This window comes from Hyperolius riggenbachi, chromosome 6, assembly GCF_040937935.1.
Source record: "Hyperolius riggenbachi isolate aHypRig1 chromosome 6, aHypRig1.pri, whole genome shotgun sequence".
Taxonomy (NCBI): Eukaryota; Metazoa; Chordata; class Amphibia; order Anura; family Hyperoliidae; genus Hyperolius; species Hyperolius riggenbachi.
The window spans coordinates 305,229,552-305,248,410 of NC_090651.1; the positions used below are offsets into that span (position 1 = coordinate 305,229,552).

Below are 18,859 nucleotides of genomic sequence, written 5' to 3' on the forward strand. Positions count from 1 at the left end.
TTGATGGTGTAGTGAACAATTTCACTTCCGATCAGAATTTCTGATCTCTCGAACGATTTTTTGCTAGAAATTGGATTGTTAGTGGTCACCTTGAGGGTGGCAGCTTGTCATAATCATTCCAATTAACCTGCCCACCAGTCATGGCAGGAAGCAAGCAGCTCCAATTACATCTCTCCCACGAAGAGGGTATTTTTTTCCATCACTTTGCTTCTATATATTGTGTATACAGTATATTCACATTTCATCCTGCTTGCTATAAGAACCTCTATTAGAAGTTGCTTTGAGCTCACAATAGGTTCAGTTCAATAATGCAGCATGTTTGCAATATTTATTTTGAAGCAAATCTGAAGTGAAAATTAACTTATTAAATAATGAATTGTATGTGTATTACAGATAACAAATAGAACATCAGTAGCAAAGAAAAAAAATCTTTTTTTCAAGTACAGGAAGAGTTAAAAAAACTTGAGTTATCTATGCAAAAAAAACCCCCAAAAACTGAGCTATTCAACCAACTTGGTCGAACTCTGTTCTGTTTTCTAAATAGCTTAAAACAGCCAAGAAACAAGACAGCTTGAGATATTGCTTCATACACACTTGAGATAAAAGTCTTTGGAAAAGGCAAGATCACAGTTCTAATTTTACCCCCTTCCATGTAGTATGAGAGCCATACCTACACAATCTATTCTATGGAGCTGCACTCCCCACCAGATAAAATCTTTGCAAGATGCTGCACACAAAGATGCCCTTACACATTCAAAAGATCATTATCTGCAAAAGATCTGTTCCTGCAAAAGAGCCATTCCTGCAAAATGCATTCATTGGGCCTGATTCACAAAGCGGTGCAAAGTGTTTGCACGCCTGTGAAAAGCCCTTTATCACGCCTATCACGCCTAAACTCAGTTTAGGCGTGATAAAATGAAACTCGAGCGCAATCGCGCGGTGCACGGTTCAGTGCGCGTGATGCGCCCATTAAACCCTATGGGCGCTGTGCGCGGAATTGCGCGATCTTTGCGCGTGATAAAGAGCACAAATCGGTGCTAACTCAGCGGTGCACAGCTTATCACGCCTAAAGTCTTTTAGGCGTGATAACTGAGTTATCACCGCTTTGTGAATCAGGCCCATAGTCTATGAGATCTGCAGATCATCATACACACCTTGTTTAACCACTTCCCGACCGCCGTATATACAATTGGCGGCCGGGAAGTGGACGCCGCAAGGACCGCCGTATTGACAATTGGCGGCGGCCCTTGTATGGGCATGGGCGGAGCGATCGCGTCATCCGTGACGCGATCCTCCGCCTCGCGCCGCTCACCCGCCGCAACATCCCGCCGGCCATACGGAAGCGCCGGCGGGATGTTAACCCGACGATCGCCGCATACAAAGTGTATAATACACTTTGTAATGTTTACAAAGTGTATTATACAGGCTGCCTCCTGCCCTGGTGGTCCCAGTGTCCGAGGGACCACCAGGGCAGGCTGCAGCCACCCTAGTCTGCACCAAGCACACTGATTTTTCCCCCCCCCTGCCCCAGATCGCCCACAGCCCCCATCAGACCCCCCCCTGCACCCAATCACCCCCCTAATCACCCATCAATCACTCCCTGTCACTATCTGTCAACGCTATTTTTTTTTTATCCCCCCCCTGCCCCCCGCTCCCTCCTGATCACCCCCCCACCCCTCAGATTCTCCCCAGACCCCCCCCCCCCAGACCCCCCCTTCCCCATGTACTGTATGCATCTATCCCCCCTGATCACCTGTCAATCACCTGTCAATCACCCGTCAATCACCCGTCAATCACCCCCTGTCACTGCCACCCATCAATCAGCCCCTAACCTGCCCCTTGCGGGCAATCTGATCACCCCCCCACACCAATAGATCGCCCGCAGATCCGACATCAGATCACCTCCCAAATCCATTGTTTACATCTATTCTCTCCTCTAAACACCCACTAATTACCCATCAATCACCCATCAATCACCCCCTATCACCACCTGTCACTTTTACCTATCAGATCAGACCCTAATCTGCCCCTTGCGGGCACCCAATCACCCGCCCACACGCTCAGATTGCCCTCTGACCCCCCCTTATCAATTCACCAGTGCATTAATTACATCTGTTCTTCCCTGTAATAACCCACTGATCACCTGTCAATCACCTGCCAATCACCTATCACCCATCAATCACCCCCTGTCACTGCCACCCATCAATCAGCCCCTAACCTGCCCCTTGCGGGCAATCTGATCACCCACCCACACCATTAGATCGCCTGCAAACCCGCCGTCAGATTACCTCCCAAATGTATTGTTTACATCTGTTATCTTCTCTAAACACCCACTAATTACCCATCAATCACCCATCAATCACCACCTATCACCAACCATCACTGTTACCTATCAGATCAGACCCTAATCTGCCCCTTGCGGGCACCCAATCACCCGCCCACACGCTCAGATTGCCCTCAGACCCCCCCCCCCCCTTATAAATTCGCCAGTGCATTAATTACATCTGGCCTTCCCTGTAATAACCCACTGATCACCTGTCAATCACCTGCCAATCACCTATCACCCATCAATCACCCCCTGTCACTGCCACCCAACAATCAGCCCCTAACCTGCCCCTTGCGGGCAAACTGATCACCCACCCACACCAATAGATCGCCCGCAGATCCGACATCAGATCACCTCCCAAATCCATTGTTTACATCTATTCTCTCCTCTAAACACCCACTAATTACCCATCAATCACCCCCTATCACCACCTGTCACTGTTACCCATCAGATCAGACCCTAATCTGCCCCTTGCGGGCACCCAATCGCCCGCCTACACGCTCAGATTGCCCTCAGACCCCCCCTTATCAATTCACCAGTGAAATATTTACATCTGTTCTCCCCTGTAATAACCCACTGATTACCTGTCAATCACCTATCAATCACCCATCAATCACCCCCTGTCACTGCCACCCATCAATCACCCCCTGTCACTGCCGCCCATCAATCACCCGCTGTCACTGCCACCCATCAATCAGCCCCTAACCTGCCCCTTGCGGGCAATCTGATCACCCACCCACACCAATAGATCGCCCGCAGATCCGACGTCCGATCACCTCCCAAGTGCAGTGTTCACATCTGTTCTCTACCCTAAACACCCACTAATTACCCATCAATCACCCCCTGTCACTGCTACCTATCAGATTAGACCCCTATCTGCCCCTAGGGCACTCAATCACCCGCCCACACCCTCAGAATGCCCTCAGACCCCAGCCCTGATCACCTCGCCAGTGCATTGCTTGCATCTATTCCCCCCTCTAATCACACCTTGAGACACCCATCAATCACCTCCTGTCACCCCCTAGCACACCTACCCATCAGATCAGGCCCCAATTTGCCCCGTGTGGGCTCCTGATCACTCTGCCAAACCCTCAGATCCCCTCAGACCCCCTTCCGATCACCTCCCCAGTGCATTGATTGCATCTATTTTCCCCTCTAACCACCCCCTGAGACACCCATCAATCACCTCCTGTCACCCCCCTAGCACTCCTATCCATCAGATCAGGCCCAATACAACCTGTCATCTAAAAGGCCACCCTGCTTATGACCGGTTCCACAAAATTCGCCCCCTCATAGACCACCTGTCATCAAAATTTGGCACTTTGTGAAAAAAAAACAATTAAAATCAATTTCCGCTAACTTGTGACAAAAAAATAAAAACTTCTATGAACTCACCATACTCCTAACGGAATACCTTGGGGTGTCTTCTTTCTAAAATGGGGTCATTAGTGGGGTTCCTATACTGCCCTGGCATTTTAGGGGCCCTAAACCGTGAGGAGTAGTCTTGAAACAAAAATGACCTGTGAAATCCTAAAGGTACACATTGGACGTTGGGCCCCTTAGCGCACCTAGGCTGCAAAAAAGTGTCACACATGTGGTACCGCCGTACTCAGGAAAAGTAGTATAATGTGTTTTGGGGTGTATTTTTACACATACCCATGCTGGGTGGGAGAAATGTCTATGTAAATGGACAATTGTGTGTAAAAAAAATCAAACAATTGTCATTTACAGAGATATTTCTCCCACTTAGCATGGGTATGTGTAAAAATACACCCCAAAACGCATTATACTACTTCTCCTGAGTACGGCGGTACCACATGTGTGGCACTTTTTTTTTACACCCTAAGTACGCTAAGGGGCCCAAAGTCCAATGAGTACCTTTAGGATTTCGCAGGTCATTTTGCGACATTTGGTTTCAAGACTACTCCTCACGGTTTAGGGCCCCTAAAATGCCAGGGCAGTATAGGAACCCCACAAATGACCCCATTCTAGAAAGAAGACACCCAAAGGTATTCCGTACGGAGTATGGTGAGTTCATAGAAGATTTTATTTTTTGTCACAAGTTAGCGGAAAATGACACTTTGTGAAAAAAAAAACAATTAAAATCAATTTCCGCTAACTTGTGACAAAAAAATAAAAACTTCTATGAACTCACCATACTCCTAACGGAATACCTTGGGGGGTCTTCTTTCTAAAATGGGGTCATTAGTGGGGTTCCTATACTGCCCTGGCATTTTAGGGGCCCTAAACCGTGAGGAGTAGTCTTGAAACAAAAATGACCTGTGAAATCCTAAAGGTACACATTGGACTTTGGGCCCCTTAGTGCAGTTAGGGTGCAAAAAAGTGCCACACATGTGGTATCGCCGTACTCGGGAGAAGTAGTATAATGTGTTTTGGGGTGTATTTTTACACATACCCATGCTGGGTGGGAGAAATACTTCCTCACCACTCTAGTCCTGCAGCCTCTCGCATCCTCTTCTCACGATGGTCTGCATGGTGTACCTCGATGCCACGTGACATCGGTAATGGAAGGTAAGCCATTCATGTAGGTAAGCCATGAATGTAAGTCCAGGGCGAGCAGAGGATGTAGCGCTAGAGTAGTGAATGACGGGACTTCCGTGTTCGTCCGCACTACATTGTATTATGTGCCATAAGTTAATGCAGCGCTAGAGTGGTGAGTGACAGGACATCCGTGTTTGGGCACACTACATTGTATTACGGTGGGAAAGGGCTAACGGAGATAGAGAGACATACTATTTAGGTTGTGGTGGGTGGGTGGGTGGAAGGAGCCAAAGAAGGTAATAGCTTCAGTGTTGCGGGAGGGGGGGTTTACATGGTGTGTGGGGGGGAGGGGGCGACAAAGATATGCAGGACCACTTTAGGTGTTGAGAGGGGGATTAGGCAAGCTGGCAACTGGCACTGTGGTGTGGGGGGTTTACACAGGGGGGGGGGGGGGGGGGGGGCAGCAGCATCTCTTTAGGTAGTGGTGGGTGGGAGAGGGTTCAAAAAGAGGATAGGGTTAATGGCTGCATATGAGGGCATGGAGGAGTTATTGACTGCACTTGGGTACTAGGAGAGGTAAATAGCTACAATATTTTATGAAGTGCAGCCATTAACTCCTTTCTGGTCCTCAAGTGCAACCATAAACTTTGCTGGATAGAGTTATATTTGAGTTATTAAACAATTCCAGCTCAAGAGGGTCAAATATTGGGGTCGACTTATACACGGAGTCGACTTATATCCGAGTGTATACGGTACTTTTTGGTACTTTTTCAATTGCAAAATGCTCAACAGATATTTTAAATCGAAGATGAAAAATTATCTCCCAGGAGAAAACTCAGGAGAAAAAGTGAATTGCATATGGCCCTTTCTGTCAAATCTAACAAGATAAGCCGCATGCTTGTTTCTGGTGTGATTCAGACTAACTGCAGCCAAATAAATCAGCAGACCTACCAGGCAATCAGTATAGTTTAAAAGGAAATAAATAGATCAGCTGCCATATACCTCTCGTTTCAGGTTCCCTTTAATTCTCCAGAGACTTAAAAACCTCTACCTATAAATACTGTTAACATAGTAAAAATTGAACATATGTGTGTGGTACATTGGTCATATATTTGAAGTTACAATCAGTCAGAAAATGAATTGCAATTCTTGAATTGAACAGATTGTATGGTGTGTGTCCACCTTAAAGCGGACCCAAACCAAACATTTTTTTAATTCAAAATATTTATTGGCACCACTCTGACACATACAAAGATAAATAAACACTCCTTCAAGCCTGTGAGCATTTCAGTGCATGCTTTTCGCCCTCCTCTTTGCATAACTAGGGTTATGCTTCATACACACTTGAGATAAAAGTCTTTGGAAAATGAAAGATCACAGACCAATCTTACCACCCTTCATGTAGTATGAGAGCCATACCTTCACAGTCTTTTCTATGGAGCTGAACTCCCCATCAGACAGAAATCTTTGCAAGATGCTGAACACAAAGATGCTGTACACACTCAAAAGATCATTATCTGCAAAAGATCTGTCCCTGCAAAAGATCCATTCCTGCAAAATGCATTCATAGTCTATGAGATCTGCAGATCATCATACACACCATGTTTAACAGACTTCATCTGCATATCTGGCAATCATCTGCAGATCTGAGAATCCATCCTGGTGGTTAAACATGGTGTGTATGATGAGCTGCAGATATCATAGACTATGAATGCATTTTGCAGGAACAGATCTTTTGCAGGAACAGATCTTTTGCAGATAATGATCTTTTGAGTGTGTACAGCATCTGTGTGTGCAGCATCTTGCAAAGATTTCTATCTGATGGGGAATAAGCTCCATAGAATAGACTGAGTAGGTATAGCTCTCATACTACATGGAAGGGGGTAAAATTGGTCTATGATCTTGCCTTTTCCAAAGACTTTTATCTCAAGTGTGTATGAAGCATTATACAGGTGGCAGCCATTAGCAATTCCTCCTTTGCTGGACACCATCTACTCCACCAGTTTGCCGGATTATTTGCCGGCAATATGAAAGGAAGGGAGGGGTTCCTCCAATAAATGTAAAATATTTTATATTTGTCATCATGCAGCTGAAAAAAAAGGCTGCTATTTATTATTATAATTTAGAAAATAGATGTTATTTCTGAAATCTTGTATTTTTAATTTGGGTCCACTTTAAGTCTTTTTAGGGGTTTACAGATCAGTGTGGCCACACACCATAACATTTTTTTAAATTATTTGTTCAATTCAAGAATTGCAATCAATTTTTCAAAAAGATGACCAATGTACTACACACATATGTTCAATTTTTTTTCCCCAGTTATGATAAAAATGATTGGAAACTAAGAAAATTGCTAGGGTTTGAATATTAATAAATTAACAATCTAACACACACCATACAATCTTTAGGAAAACTGAAGAAAAATTTCCAGCATTCTGGATCAATAAAAAAAAAAAAAAAAAAAAAAAACGGGGAAAAAAAACGGGAAATTCGATTGAATTTTTCAGTCAAATTAAAAAAAAAAAAGCTTTTGATTTTTTCGGGAGATCTGATCATATTTATCGAATTGCCATAAAATCGGATCATTTTATTGTCCATGCTAGGAATAGTTTAGGAAGTAAGGTTAGTGTTGGCGTAGGTTTTAGAGGTGAGTTAGCGATAAGCTGTAAGAGAAGGTCAGTGTTGTATATTATGTCAGGGATGAGCACAAGAAATGTTGAATTAGTCAGTCAGCACTGACAGCTCTGTAGCAATGGCTATGTCTAGAAGTCATGGAGAAGCATGTGATCATTTTGGTCACATGACAGATATGCAAGTCTGATAGATCGGTTAGTCTCTGATTTGCTACTCATGATCACGTGCTAAAGCAGGATGTGAGCACAACAAATCAGAGCTTTGCAAATCTATCAGCTGATCAAACAACTCATATGCTTCTCCTTGCGTTCTTCCTAGACATGACTCTCACTACAACTCTGCTCTAAAAGCAATAGGTGCCGAGCTATTAGCATTTGGACCCTTGTTAGAGACAAGCAAACATTCAGCTTATGACTGCATAAAGTGTTGCACTTACATGTTGTAATGTTGATATATGGACCACTACTGCTCGATACTTTATCCGCAGTCACAGTGTAGACAGTAAATGTGTACGTTACTCCAGGGTTTAGCCCCGGCACCTGCGTGGATTGAGTTTTTATGTCGGTTACATTCCTCCCCGATACTCCTGTCACAGTGTAGGTGTAAGTATTTGAGTTTATGTTATTGGGGGCCGTCCATGTCAGATTTACGTAAGTCTCTTGAACATCAGTAACCTGGAGATTCTGCCCAGGAGATGGCACTATGGAAGCACAACACACAATAGGTTAGTTGCCAGTTACATACAGACACTGGATTCTTGTTACAGGACCTTCTCAGGCATGCATTTACTACGCTCGATCCATCACGCTGGATTACTAAGCAACTGACACAAAGGATGGTTATTGTTCGTTGATCACTGATCAATCTCTGCTTGTCTTCACTGTGGCCAAGTCGCATATCAGTACAGCAATCTTCCCGAAATGTATCACCCTGAATGATCACTAAAAATTATTCTAAGCAACAATGATTGAGTACCACACAGCATGTGAGGTAAGCATGCAGGACTTTGTTACACATCAATATACTTGTTCGCTACACAATAACCAAACTGTTCTGTGTTGACACTCCTGTGCTGTAGTGATTTTTTTTTACAGCTCTACTTTATAGAGTACAGTACTTTGTATAAAATATTTTTCTATAAATGTTTTTGGATTGTGGAAAGAATAATCTGATTTTCCATTAATCCTTATGGTGTAAGTTGCTTTGATATTACAAGCATGTTTCTGGAATGAATTATACTCACAAACCAAGGTTCCACTGTATTTGGTTTTGCTTAGAAATGAGAATCTTCATAGACAAAACAAAGGCCCTCTAAGCACATATCTTTGTCACTGAAACAATTAATATTTGTCCGATGTTGGCTCTGCTATCACCTACAGCTCTGTTACCAGATACACCCCCGATCCCCAGGAAAGCTCCATAACAGCACTACTCTATAAAGTCAACAGGGCCGGTTCTAAACTTCCTGAAAGGGTCCAGGGTGGGATGAGTGGAGCGCCCGTTATTGGCTAATAGCGGGTGTAAGCTACTAGCACTCACTATGCTGCGCAGAGCGAGCGCTCCTCTGACCAAAGTTAATAATGCACACTATGCAGTGTTCTCCCCAGGCTCTTTTAGCCGGGTGCTCCACCCGGCTAGATTTGGTGACCACCCGGCTGTCATTGGCTCACCTTCTCACCACCTCCTATGCTGTAAGCAGAGTTGCCCTGCATTTTCATCTCTACCCACCCGGCTGCTTTTTCATGCCACCCGGCTACTATTTCATGCCACCCGGCTGGAAAATAATTCTGGGGAGAACACTGCTATGCTTCCAAAGCGTGTGTAGCATGCATTAGGGCACGCAGGGCTAAATAGCACGAGTAACAAGAGGTTACTCGCGCTATTTTTCTTAGCGAATCAACCCCTGTATCTGTTAACACAAAGAAAAGATTAAACTACAGTAACTATTGTTAGGAACAAGTACAGAGTTAGTGTTAAGCTGCTTAGTGGTTAATAATTCAGTGCCAGGAATGTGTTAAGCAGGATTCAACTTGAGGAGTAAGGTTAGTGTTGGGTTCAGCTTGAGAAGTAAGGTTAGTGTTGGATTCAGCTTGAGGAGTAAGGTTAGTGTTGGGTTCAGCTTGAGGAGTAAGTTTAGTGTTCGGTATATGCTTGAGGGCAGTAAGCTACACACTTGGATCTCCAACTGTTAAGGAACTACAAGTCCCACAATGCATTGCAAGAGTCTGTATAACAATGAAAAATAGAGGTGCCAAATCAGAATAAAATGGGTTAAAAACCGTCTAAAAAGAGGGGGTGGGTGGAGCCGCTCCCCTCGGTAAATGACCAGGCCAAATCCAGCCGTAAATGTTGCAGGAAATATTTATTCACAAAACAATTTGTCTCCAAATACAGTGCAACGCGTTTCACGGGCAAAACTCCCGCTTCATCAGGCAATAGAAATAGGAGAACACAAATGTGGGTCAGCATAGAGCCTGAGCGCCTCTGTAGACTTCATTGCAAGAGTCTGACAGCCACAGTCATGATTCATAAAAGCAAATGCATTGTGGAACTTGTAGTCTCTTAACAGCTGGAGAGCCCAGTTTGCAGATCACTGCTTGAGGGGGACGGAAAGTGTTGGGTTAAGGGTTTAAAGGACACCTGAAGTAAGAGCGATATGGAGGCTGCCATATTTATTTCCTTTTAAACAATACCAGTTGCCTGACTGTCCTACTGATCCTTTATGTTTTAGTAGTGCCTGAATCATACACCTGAAACAAGCATGTAGCAAATCCAGTCAAACTTGAGTGCAACATCTGATCTTCATGATTGTTCAGGGTCTATGACAAAGTATTTGAGGCAGAAGATCAGCAAGTCAGCCAGGCAATGTGCATTGTTTAAAAGGATATAAATATGGCAGCCTCCACATTCCTCTAACTTCAGGTATCCTTTAAAGAAGGGGAGTTAGTGTTGGGCTTAGCTTGAGTAAGGTTAGTATTGGGTACAGGCTGTAATTAACAGACGCTGAGCACCAAGACCCAATACACCGGTGATATAAACCAGTCAGATGACTGCAGGACTTACGTGTTGTAACTCTGATGCTCGGGCCGCTACTGGTCTGATTGTTCTGGGTCACAGTGTAGAGAGTGAATGTGTATGTTACTCCAGGGTCTAGCCCTGTCACCTGCGTGTAGGTAGTTGTTATGTTGGATATGTGGATGTTCCCAGGCATTGTTGTCACAGTGTAAGTGTAGTCATTTTTATTTGTGTTATTGGGAGCCGTCCAGACGAGAGATATATACGTTTCATGAACTTCAGAAGCATGGAAGCCAGACGCAGCGGAGGGCACTAAAGGGGTAAAAATACAGAATTTTATAACACAACATCACAAGCATATTTCTGTATGAGAATGATTGACTTCTATTGCTCTGACTGGCTGGTCCTGGTCAGCCTAAATCGCAAGAGATTGGGAGAAATAGAAAAATATTCAGCAGTGCTCAGCTCCACCAGTAGTTACCTCAATCAATTACAAGGATAACAGGATTACAAGGAAATTCTGAAAACGTTGTTGCCTGAAAAATACAAGCCTTATATCTTTTTAGAGCCCCAATGGGCCTGAGCTGTTCATTATGATTATTGGATGGAGTTAATATTGAGGACATTTTTGGATCAATATAGTTTGAAAAGATTTTTTCATAATTGGTTTCCAGAAATGTTCTCGTTTTTCTGATACCCTTGTAATTGATTGTGGTCAAGACACACAAGACAAGACAAACAACATTTATATTGCGCTTTTCTCCTGGCCGACTCAAAGCACCAAAGCTGCAGCCACTGCTAAGCAGGCAGTATTCGGGAGTCTAGCCCAAGGACTCATTACTGAATAGGTGCTGGCTTACTGAACAGGAAGAGCTGAGATGTGAATCCAGGTCACCTGTGTCAGAGGCAGGGCCATTAATCATTACATTGTCCAGCTACTAACCACTAACTTGTCCTGGTCAGCCAACACAGAAAGCAATATAGTGACATGATCAGTTAGCCAGAAAAGTACAAAATCAATCACCAATCATGTCCTTCTCCATGAATTCACTTTGCATCTCTACTTATAACTATTGTACTAACAGCCCATTAAAAAGAGAATCAGAAATTAGATATGTCATAGATTATGCTAAGCTACAACAGAAGTGATGGTCAACCCAAGAAAACTCCCTATAGACTAGGCCTCCAGTAGGCCTATAGGCTAGCTAAATAAATGATTAGACAGCAAGCAATGGGCAGCGCTCACAGGCTGCAAGTGAAGTGAAACCTACAGAGATGTGCACAGCCCCCGAGGCTAAATACGTTAAATACAAATCAAATGCAAAATTATGTGCTAAACACTATTCTAAAAATTGTAACGCAAACTGAAGCCCATGGAGACAGTTAGCCTGAAGTATACTTATGTTTTTTGTACAGTAGAAGGGACTGGCATCGCTTCCAAATAGACGCTGCACCTGATTTGACTTATTGCACAAGTGGACAGACCTCGATTAATGGGCAGATTACACACTTTTCCATTTCCTCCCTTAGTCTCCTCTGCCTGATATGCCCACCCTTCACTATAGAAAGTGCATTGTCTCAGCTTGAGAAATACTGGCCAATCAGAGGAACAGAGGTGTGGGAGGGGAAAACAGGAGGAAAAGAGGCTTCAGCCAATCAGGCTGCATTAGTTAAGTCTGAGGGGAAGTAGAGAAACAAAAAAGGACAACCCAGCATGCCCTGCAACTTCCTTTTTGCATAACACATTTTGTGTGTACCAAATAAGAGTCAGGTAAACTGGGGAATGATCATTTATCAACAAGAAAAGTAATAGTGATTTTAACATTTAGATTACCAGGTTAGCATGCTTATTACTGGTTTACCAGATAAAAATAAAGAATTGATTTTTGATTTAATGCCGGACATTTACACTTTAAAGGGGAGGGTTAGTGTTGGGTTTATCTTGAGAAGTAAGGTTAATGTTGGGTAAAGGTTTAAAGGGGGAGAGTTAGTGTTGGGTTTAGCTTGCTGAGTAAAGTTAGTATTTGGTACAGGCTGCAATTAGCTGCTTAGCACCAAGACCCAATACACAGGTGATATAAACCAGTAATATGACTGCAGCACTTACGTGTTGTAACTGTGGTGTTCGGGCCGCTACGGCTCTGAACCAAGTTCTGGGTCACAGTGTAGACAATGAATGTGTATGTTACTCCAGGGACTAGCCCCGTCACCTGCTTGTGGGTAGTTGTTATGTTGGATATGTGGATGTTCCCCGGCATTCCTGTCACAGTGTAGGTGTAGTAATTTTTATATGTGTCATTGGGAGCCGTCCAGGTAAGAGTCATATTGGTTTCCTGAACTTCAGAAACATGGAGGTCCGACACAGGGGAAGGCACTAACAAGGTAAAAACACAGAATTTTATAACACAATATCACAAGCATATTTCTGTACATGATTGATTGTCTTCTATTGCTTTGACTGGCTGGTCCTGGTCAGCCTACACAGAAAGCAATATTGTGACATGAGCAGTTAGGCTACGTGAAATTCTCACGTCCAAAAAATCTTATACGTTTTTCTGATTGGTGAAAGTTTGCTTGTAAATTTGTACGCATTTTATGCGAATTTTCGTTAGTGAAAATTTGCATTAGTCAAATATAACAATATGCCTAGTAACAGCTTAGTCATGACTGCTAACAACTTCCTGTAACCATAGATTTAAAAGAACGTGAACATTCACATTGCTATGCGTTGCCTGTGCAAAGCATTGTACGCAAATTTTACGCAATATCCCAAAAAAATTATGCAGGACCTCAGATTTTTTCACACGTACAAAAATTCGCATTGATTGGAAACAGCCCCATTCACTACCAATAGTTGCCTAATCAATGCAAATTTTCTGAAAGAAAAATCGGACACAAAACGCATAAGTGAAAACCTAAACTTAGTCAGTACAAAAATCACCAATAATGTCCTCTGTGAATTCATGTCTCTAGTTATAACTACTGTACTAACAGTTCACCAAAATGGGAAACAGAAGAAAGAAAAGTCATATATACGTACGCTAAGCTACAACAAGTGATGGTCAAACCAAGGAAACACCCTATAGACTAGGTCACCTGTAGGCCTATATCCCAGCTAAATAAATGATCATGTGTCACTCAGGATAGTACTTTGAGGTCAGAAGAATGGGCCTTGGCATCAGCAGCTCTGAAAAGGCTTGGTGTTTCTTTAACAGTTTCACAGCATCAAAACTTTGTTTCTCTTATACAAGTCTCATTTTTAGCTGCACAGAGGAAAACTGCCCGGGCTTTTCCCCCTGATGCTGTGCAAAGCATGATGGGATTTCTGATGTTGTTGTTCTCGTTCTGCTGTTTTGGTGCAATTTTTTTTTTTACATTTTGAATTTGACATTTGAAGCCTAGCGTGTGCAGCTGGGAGGGGTAATCAGGACACAAGACAGTTGGAACTGTGCCTCCTGCTCCTTGTCACCTCCTTTCAACCAAAAAGATGGCTGCCCCCATGACAAAGATGGCAGCCCCCATGAATCACAAACATTTGCCTGTTCTTTTAAAACAGGGTGGGTAAGAGATTATATTACCTATCTATTCTAATTACCATAACTAATGTAACTTGATGACAGTATGTTTGTTTAGGCTGAAGTTCCTCTTTAAGTTCTATAGAACCGCCTTTTCTATTCAAATCGATGCTACAATTCAACATAGTGCAGAATAAACTGCGTACATGGCACTACGTCGCTGGTCATCGAATGATGGCTCACCCTACTGCTGCTGCTCCGATTCCCAGTGGCATAAAATACTATTCCTCCTCTTAAGTCGTAGCAATGCAGGAGGACATGCAATTCAAGGTCTAGCTAACACCAGCACCCGAATTACAGATACTCAGGCCGCAGAGTATAGCTTTGCAGCCATAGCAGGGCCGATAGCTGGTGATACACAGCTCCACTCATGCGCAAAAGTGACCTGCTTGGGCATAAATATATGGTATCCTACTTATTTGCTGTAAGAAGCTAGTGGCATCAGATAGGGGTCTCTGTTACTCTTTGCAGCAGCAATTAAGTCATTTATGATAATCCTGACAGACAGTAGAGAGTATCAAGGGGTCGAAGTTGAGCCTTTAGTACTAAATATGGGCCAATAAGAAGATGATATAATTCTATTTACATGAGAATGGGTACATAAACTTCCAGCTGCAAAAGGCCCAATTGAAACATTTAGAGCACGAGACATCATTGCCAGGGCAAACCACTGAGGGGGCAGGGCTATATACTAATTAATATTATATATATATATACATATACAGTGGGTTGCAAAAGTATTCAGGCCCCCTTGAAGTTTTCCACATTTTGTCATATTACTGCCACAAACATGAATCAATTTTATTGAAATTCCACGTGAAAGACCAATACAAAGTGGTGTACACATGAGAAGTGGAACGTAAATCATACATGATTCCAAACATTTTTTACAAATAAATAACTGCAAAGTGGGGTGTGCGTAATTATTTGGCCCCCTTTGATCTGAGTGCAGTCAGTTGCCTATAGACATTGCCTGATGAGTGCTAATGACTAAATAGAGTGCACCTCTGTGTGATCTAATGTCAGTACAAATACAGCTGCTCTGTGAGGGCCTCAGAGGTTGTCTAAGAGAATATTGGGAGCAACAACACCGTGAAGTCCAAAGAACAAGCAAGACAGGTCCAAGACAGGTCAGGGATCAAGTTATTGAGAAATTTAAAGCAGGCTTAGGCTACTAAAAGATTTCCAAAGCCTTGAACATCCCAAGGAGCACTGTTCAAGTGATCATTCAGAAATGGAAGGGGTATGGCACAACTGTAAACCTACCAAGACAAGGCCATCCACCTAAACTCACAGGCCAAACAAGGAGAGCGCTGGTCAGAAATGCAGTCAAGAGGCCCATGGTGACTCTGGACGAGCTGCAGAGATCTAAAGCTCAGGTGGGAGACTGTGTCTATAGGACAACTATTAGTCATGCACTGTACAAAGCTGGCTTTTATGGAAGAGTGGCAAGAAGAAAGGCATTGTGAACAAAAAAGCATAAGAAGTCCCGTTTGCAGTTTGCCACAAGCCATGTGGGGGACACAGCAACCATGTGGAAGAAGGTGCTCTGGTCAGATGAGACCAAAATGGAACTTTTGGCCAAAATGCAAAACGATATGTGTGGCAGAAAACTAACACTGCACATCACTCTGAACACACCATCCCCACTGTCAAATATGGTGGTGGCAGCATCATGCTCGGGGGGTGCATCTCTTCAGCAGGGACAGGGAAGCTGGTCAGAGTTGATGGGAAGATGGATGGAGCCAAATACAGGGCAAACTTGGAAGAAAACCTCTTGGAGACTGCAAAAGACTTGAGACTGGGGCGGAGGTTCACCTTCCAGCAGGACATAGACCCTAAAGATAAAGCCAGTGCAACAATGGAATGGTTTAAAACAAAACATATCTATGTGTAAGAATGGCCCAGTCAAAGTCCAGATCTAAATCCAATCGAGAATCTGTGGCAAGATCTGAAAACTGCTGTTCACAAACGCTGTCCATCTAATCTGACTGAGCTGGAGCTGTTTTGCAAAGAAGAATGGGCAAGGATTTCAGTCTCTAGATGTGCAAAGCTGGTAGAGACATACCCTAAAAGACTGGCAGCTGTAATTGCAGCAAAAGGTGGTTCTACAAAGTATTGACTCAGGGGGCCGAATAATTATGCACACCCCACTTTGCAGTTATTTATTTGTAAAAAATGTTTGGAATGATGTATGATTTTCGATCCACTTATCACATGTACACCACTTTGTATTGGTCTTTCACGTGGAATTCCAATAGAATTGATTCATGTTTGCGGCAGTAATGTGGCAAAATGTGGAAAACTTCAAGGGGGCCGAATACTTTTGCAACACACTATATATATATATATATATATATATATATATATATATATATATATATATATATATATATATATATATATATACATACATACATACATACACACACTGTAATCGTTGTTTTTCAGCGCCAGGTGCTCCTGATCAGGCGCAGACTGGCCCAGGGGGATGGGGGGAGATTTTCCCCGGGCCGCCGCCTCCTCACACATTCAGGGACGGGAGAGCAGCACTGGTTGTCTACACAAGTGGCGGCCACTGAGCATAACTTCACTTATTTGCAGTGCTGTAGCCGCTCGATACAGACTAAGCTACGCCCCATCAGTAGGTGTTCCTTCTTGTCCGTGCTCCTGCTCCTCCCCTGATGCTGAATGGTCCTGGATGGCTGCTCGAGTCTTACATCTGCCCCCGGCATGGAGTTGTCAGAAGAGAGGTCGCAGCGTTGCTGTAGACACCACATGGCTGGAGGAATTGCAAGGGGACTCTGGCTGCAAGGAAGCAATGATCCGCCACGAAAATCTCAGCAAAGCTCAACTCCCACAATTCTCTCGAACTCCGCCCCAAACCATGGAGCCATTCTTGAATGCTGAAGTCTGCAGTGGTGAGTTTTACCCTTCCCTCACCTGCAAACTCTGCATTGGGTATGCAGAGTTTGCTCCCTCCCAGAGGTTTTGCTGGCCTCAGGAGTCCCCAGTATAAAACTATTAGGTTATGTGGCTGCATAAGATGTTAGCTAGCATTAGGCTAGTTAGTATAGGTGTCCACAACCCCTCGATTGTGCCCGATCCAGCAGCTTTATACATTACCCAGCTTCCATCCAGTGATCGGCGCAGCCTCCCGCTGAGGAGGTTAAGGACAAAAGTGGTGCGCATACTACCCAATTATGTTTGAGAACAACGCTGCAAATTATGTTGTATGATGCACACACTGCTGAAAACATTTTTTGGGGGTGTGGGAACATGCTGCATAATTATGGTGTGGGAGATATTTTTTCTTGAATATTACCTAAGAACAGTTTACTGTGGAATAGAGCTATTTTTTGCTACGTTGCAGAAGTCTGTTCATATTGTATTTAGGACCTTATTTTCTCTTCAGGGAGACCCCTGCTGCTAGGTTTCTGTACATTTGGTTCCTCTCATGAGCACTACTCACAACCTTTGATAATCACAACCTCTTTTTCACCATGGCTCTGTGGGCCACTCATTCATTTGGGCCGTGGCTGGAGGTGTGGCAGTGGCATGTATTAAAGGGAACCTTAACTGAACGGGGGTAAAGAGTTTTACTTACCTGGGGCTATTACCAGCCCCCTGCAGCAGTCCTGTGCCCTCGGCGCCGCTCTGGAATCCTCTGGTCCCCCGCTGTCACTTAGTTTCGTTTTTGACGACTCACCAGTCGCCGGCCGCCATGCGTATTATTGGACGCATTCACCAATGCAATTAGCGCTATTGCGGACCGCAACGCGTACAAAAATACGCGTTGCTGCATATCTACGCGTGCGGAATGCGGCAACGCGTGTTTTTGTACGCGTTGCGGTCTGCAATAGCGCTAATTGCATTGCTGAATGCGTCCAATAATACGCATGGCGGCCGGCGACTGGTGAGTCGTCAAAAATGAAACTAAGTGACAGCGGGGGACCAGAGGATTCCAGAGCGGCGCCGAGGGCACAGGACTGCTGCAGGGGGCTGGTAATAGCCCCAGGTAAGTAAAACTCTTTAACCCCCGTTCAGTTAAGGTTCCCTTTAAAGCATCCCTTTATTCAGTCTTTAAAAGCTACAAGTGCACTGTTCTTTCATATGTGGAGTAATAACTGCTGCTTTCATATGTGGGACAATGACTACTGCTTTCATATGTAGGGTAATGACTGATGCTTTCATATGTGGTGTATGACTGTTGCTTTCACATGTGGGGAAACGTTTGAATTTCTTATATGTGGTAATGTCTCCTGCATTTCTTATTTTTTCATATAAGGGGAAGTGACTGCTGCATTTGATATTTTTGAATTAGTGTTTCAGCATTTGCCATTGAGGGGCTCATAATCAGTCACTGAATGGTCTAATACATGACCCATAAGAAACGCAATGATAGGAGAAATTTATATATTTCACAACCATACATTTTGCTAGTACCGAGCTGGACCCCCTTTTGCATCGAAACTACCTCAATACTTCATGGCATTCCTCAGATTTTTGTTCATACTAACATATTAACATTAAGCAGTTGCTTTATTGCGATTTATTGTTTGCACATCCATGATGCATATCTTCCATTACACCACATCCTAAAAGTGCTCTATTGGATTGCGATCTGATGACTATGGAGGCCATAGAAGTACACTAAACTCATTATGTTCAAGAAATCAGTTTTAGATGATCTGAGCCTTGTGACATGGTGCATTATCCTGTTGGAAGTGGCCTTAAGAACCCATCAGGTACACTGTTATGAAGGGATGGGCATGGTAAGCAACAATATTCAGGTAGGCTGTGGCAT

The 18,859-nt window shown here is 43.7% G+C and overlaps 1 protein-coding gene across 6 annotated transcripts in view; it reads right to left on the reverse strand.

Annotated features, from left to right (window-relative positions):
• The window catches only part of PTPRH (protein tyrosine phosphatase receptor type H), a 228,057-nt gene that overhangs the window by 45,657 nt on the left and 163,541 nt on the right, over window positions 1-18,859 (reverse strand). For 2 of the 6 annotated variants that reach the window (XM_068241258.1, XM_068241256.1), the window contains 3 exons: window positions 12,585-12,851; window positions 10,526-10,789; window positions 7,899-8,162 (listed from right to left, as the gene is read on the reverse strand). The exons of 1 other annotated variant lie outside the window; for it this stretch is intronic. In XM_068241258.1, the coding sequence (XP_068097359.1) occupies window positions 7,899-8,162; window positions 10,526-10,789; window positions 12,585-12,851 (795 nt within the window). The remainder of the gene's footprint in view (window positions 1-7,898; window positions 8,163-10,525; window positions 10,790-12,584; window positions 12,852-18,859) is intronic. 3 more of the 6 variants (XM_068241259.1, XM_068241257.1, XM_068241261.1) reach the window with 3 other exon arrangements.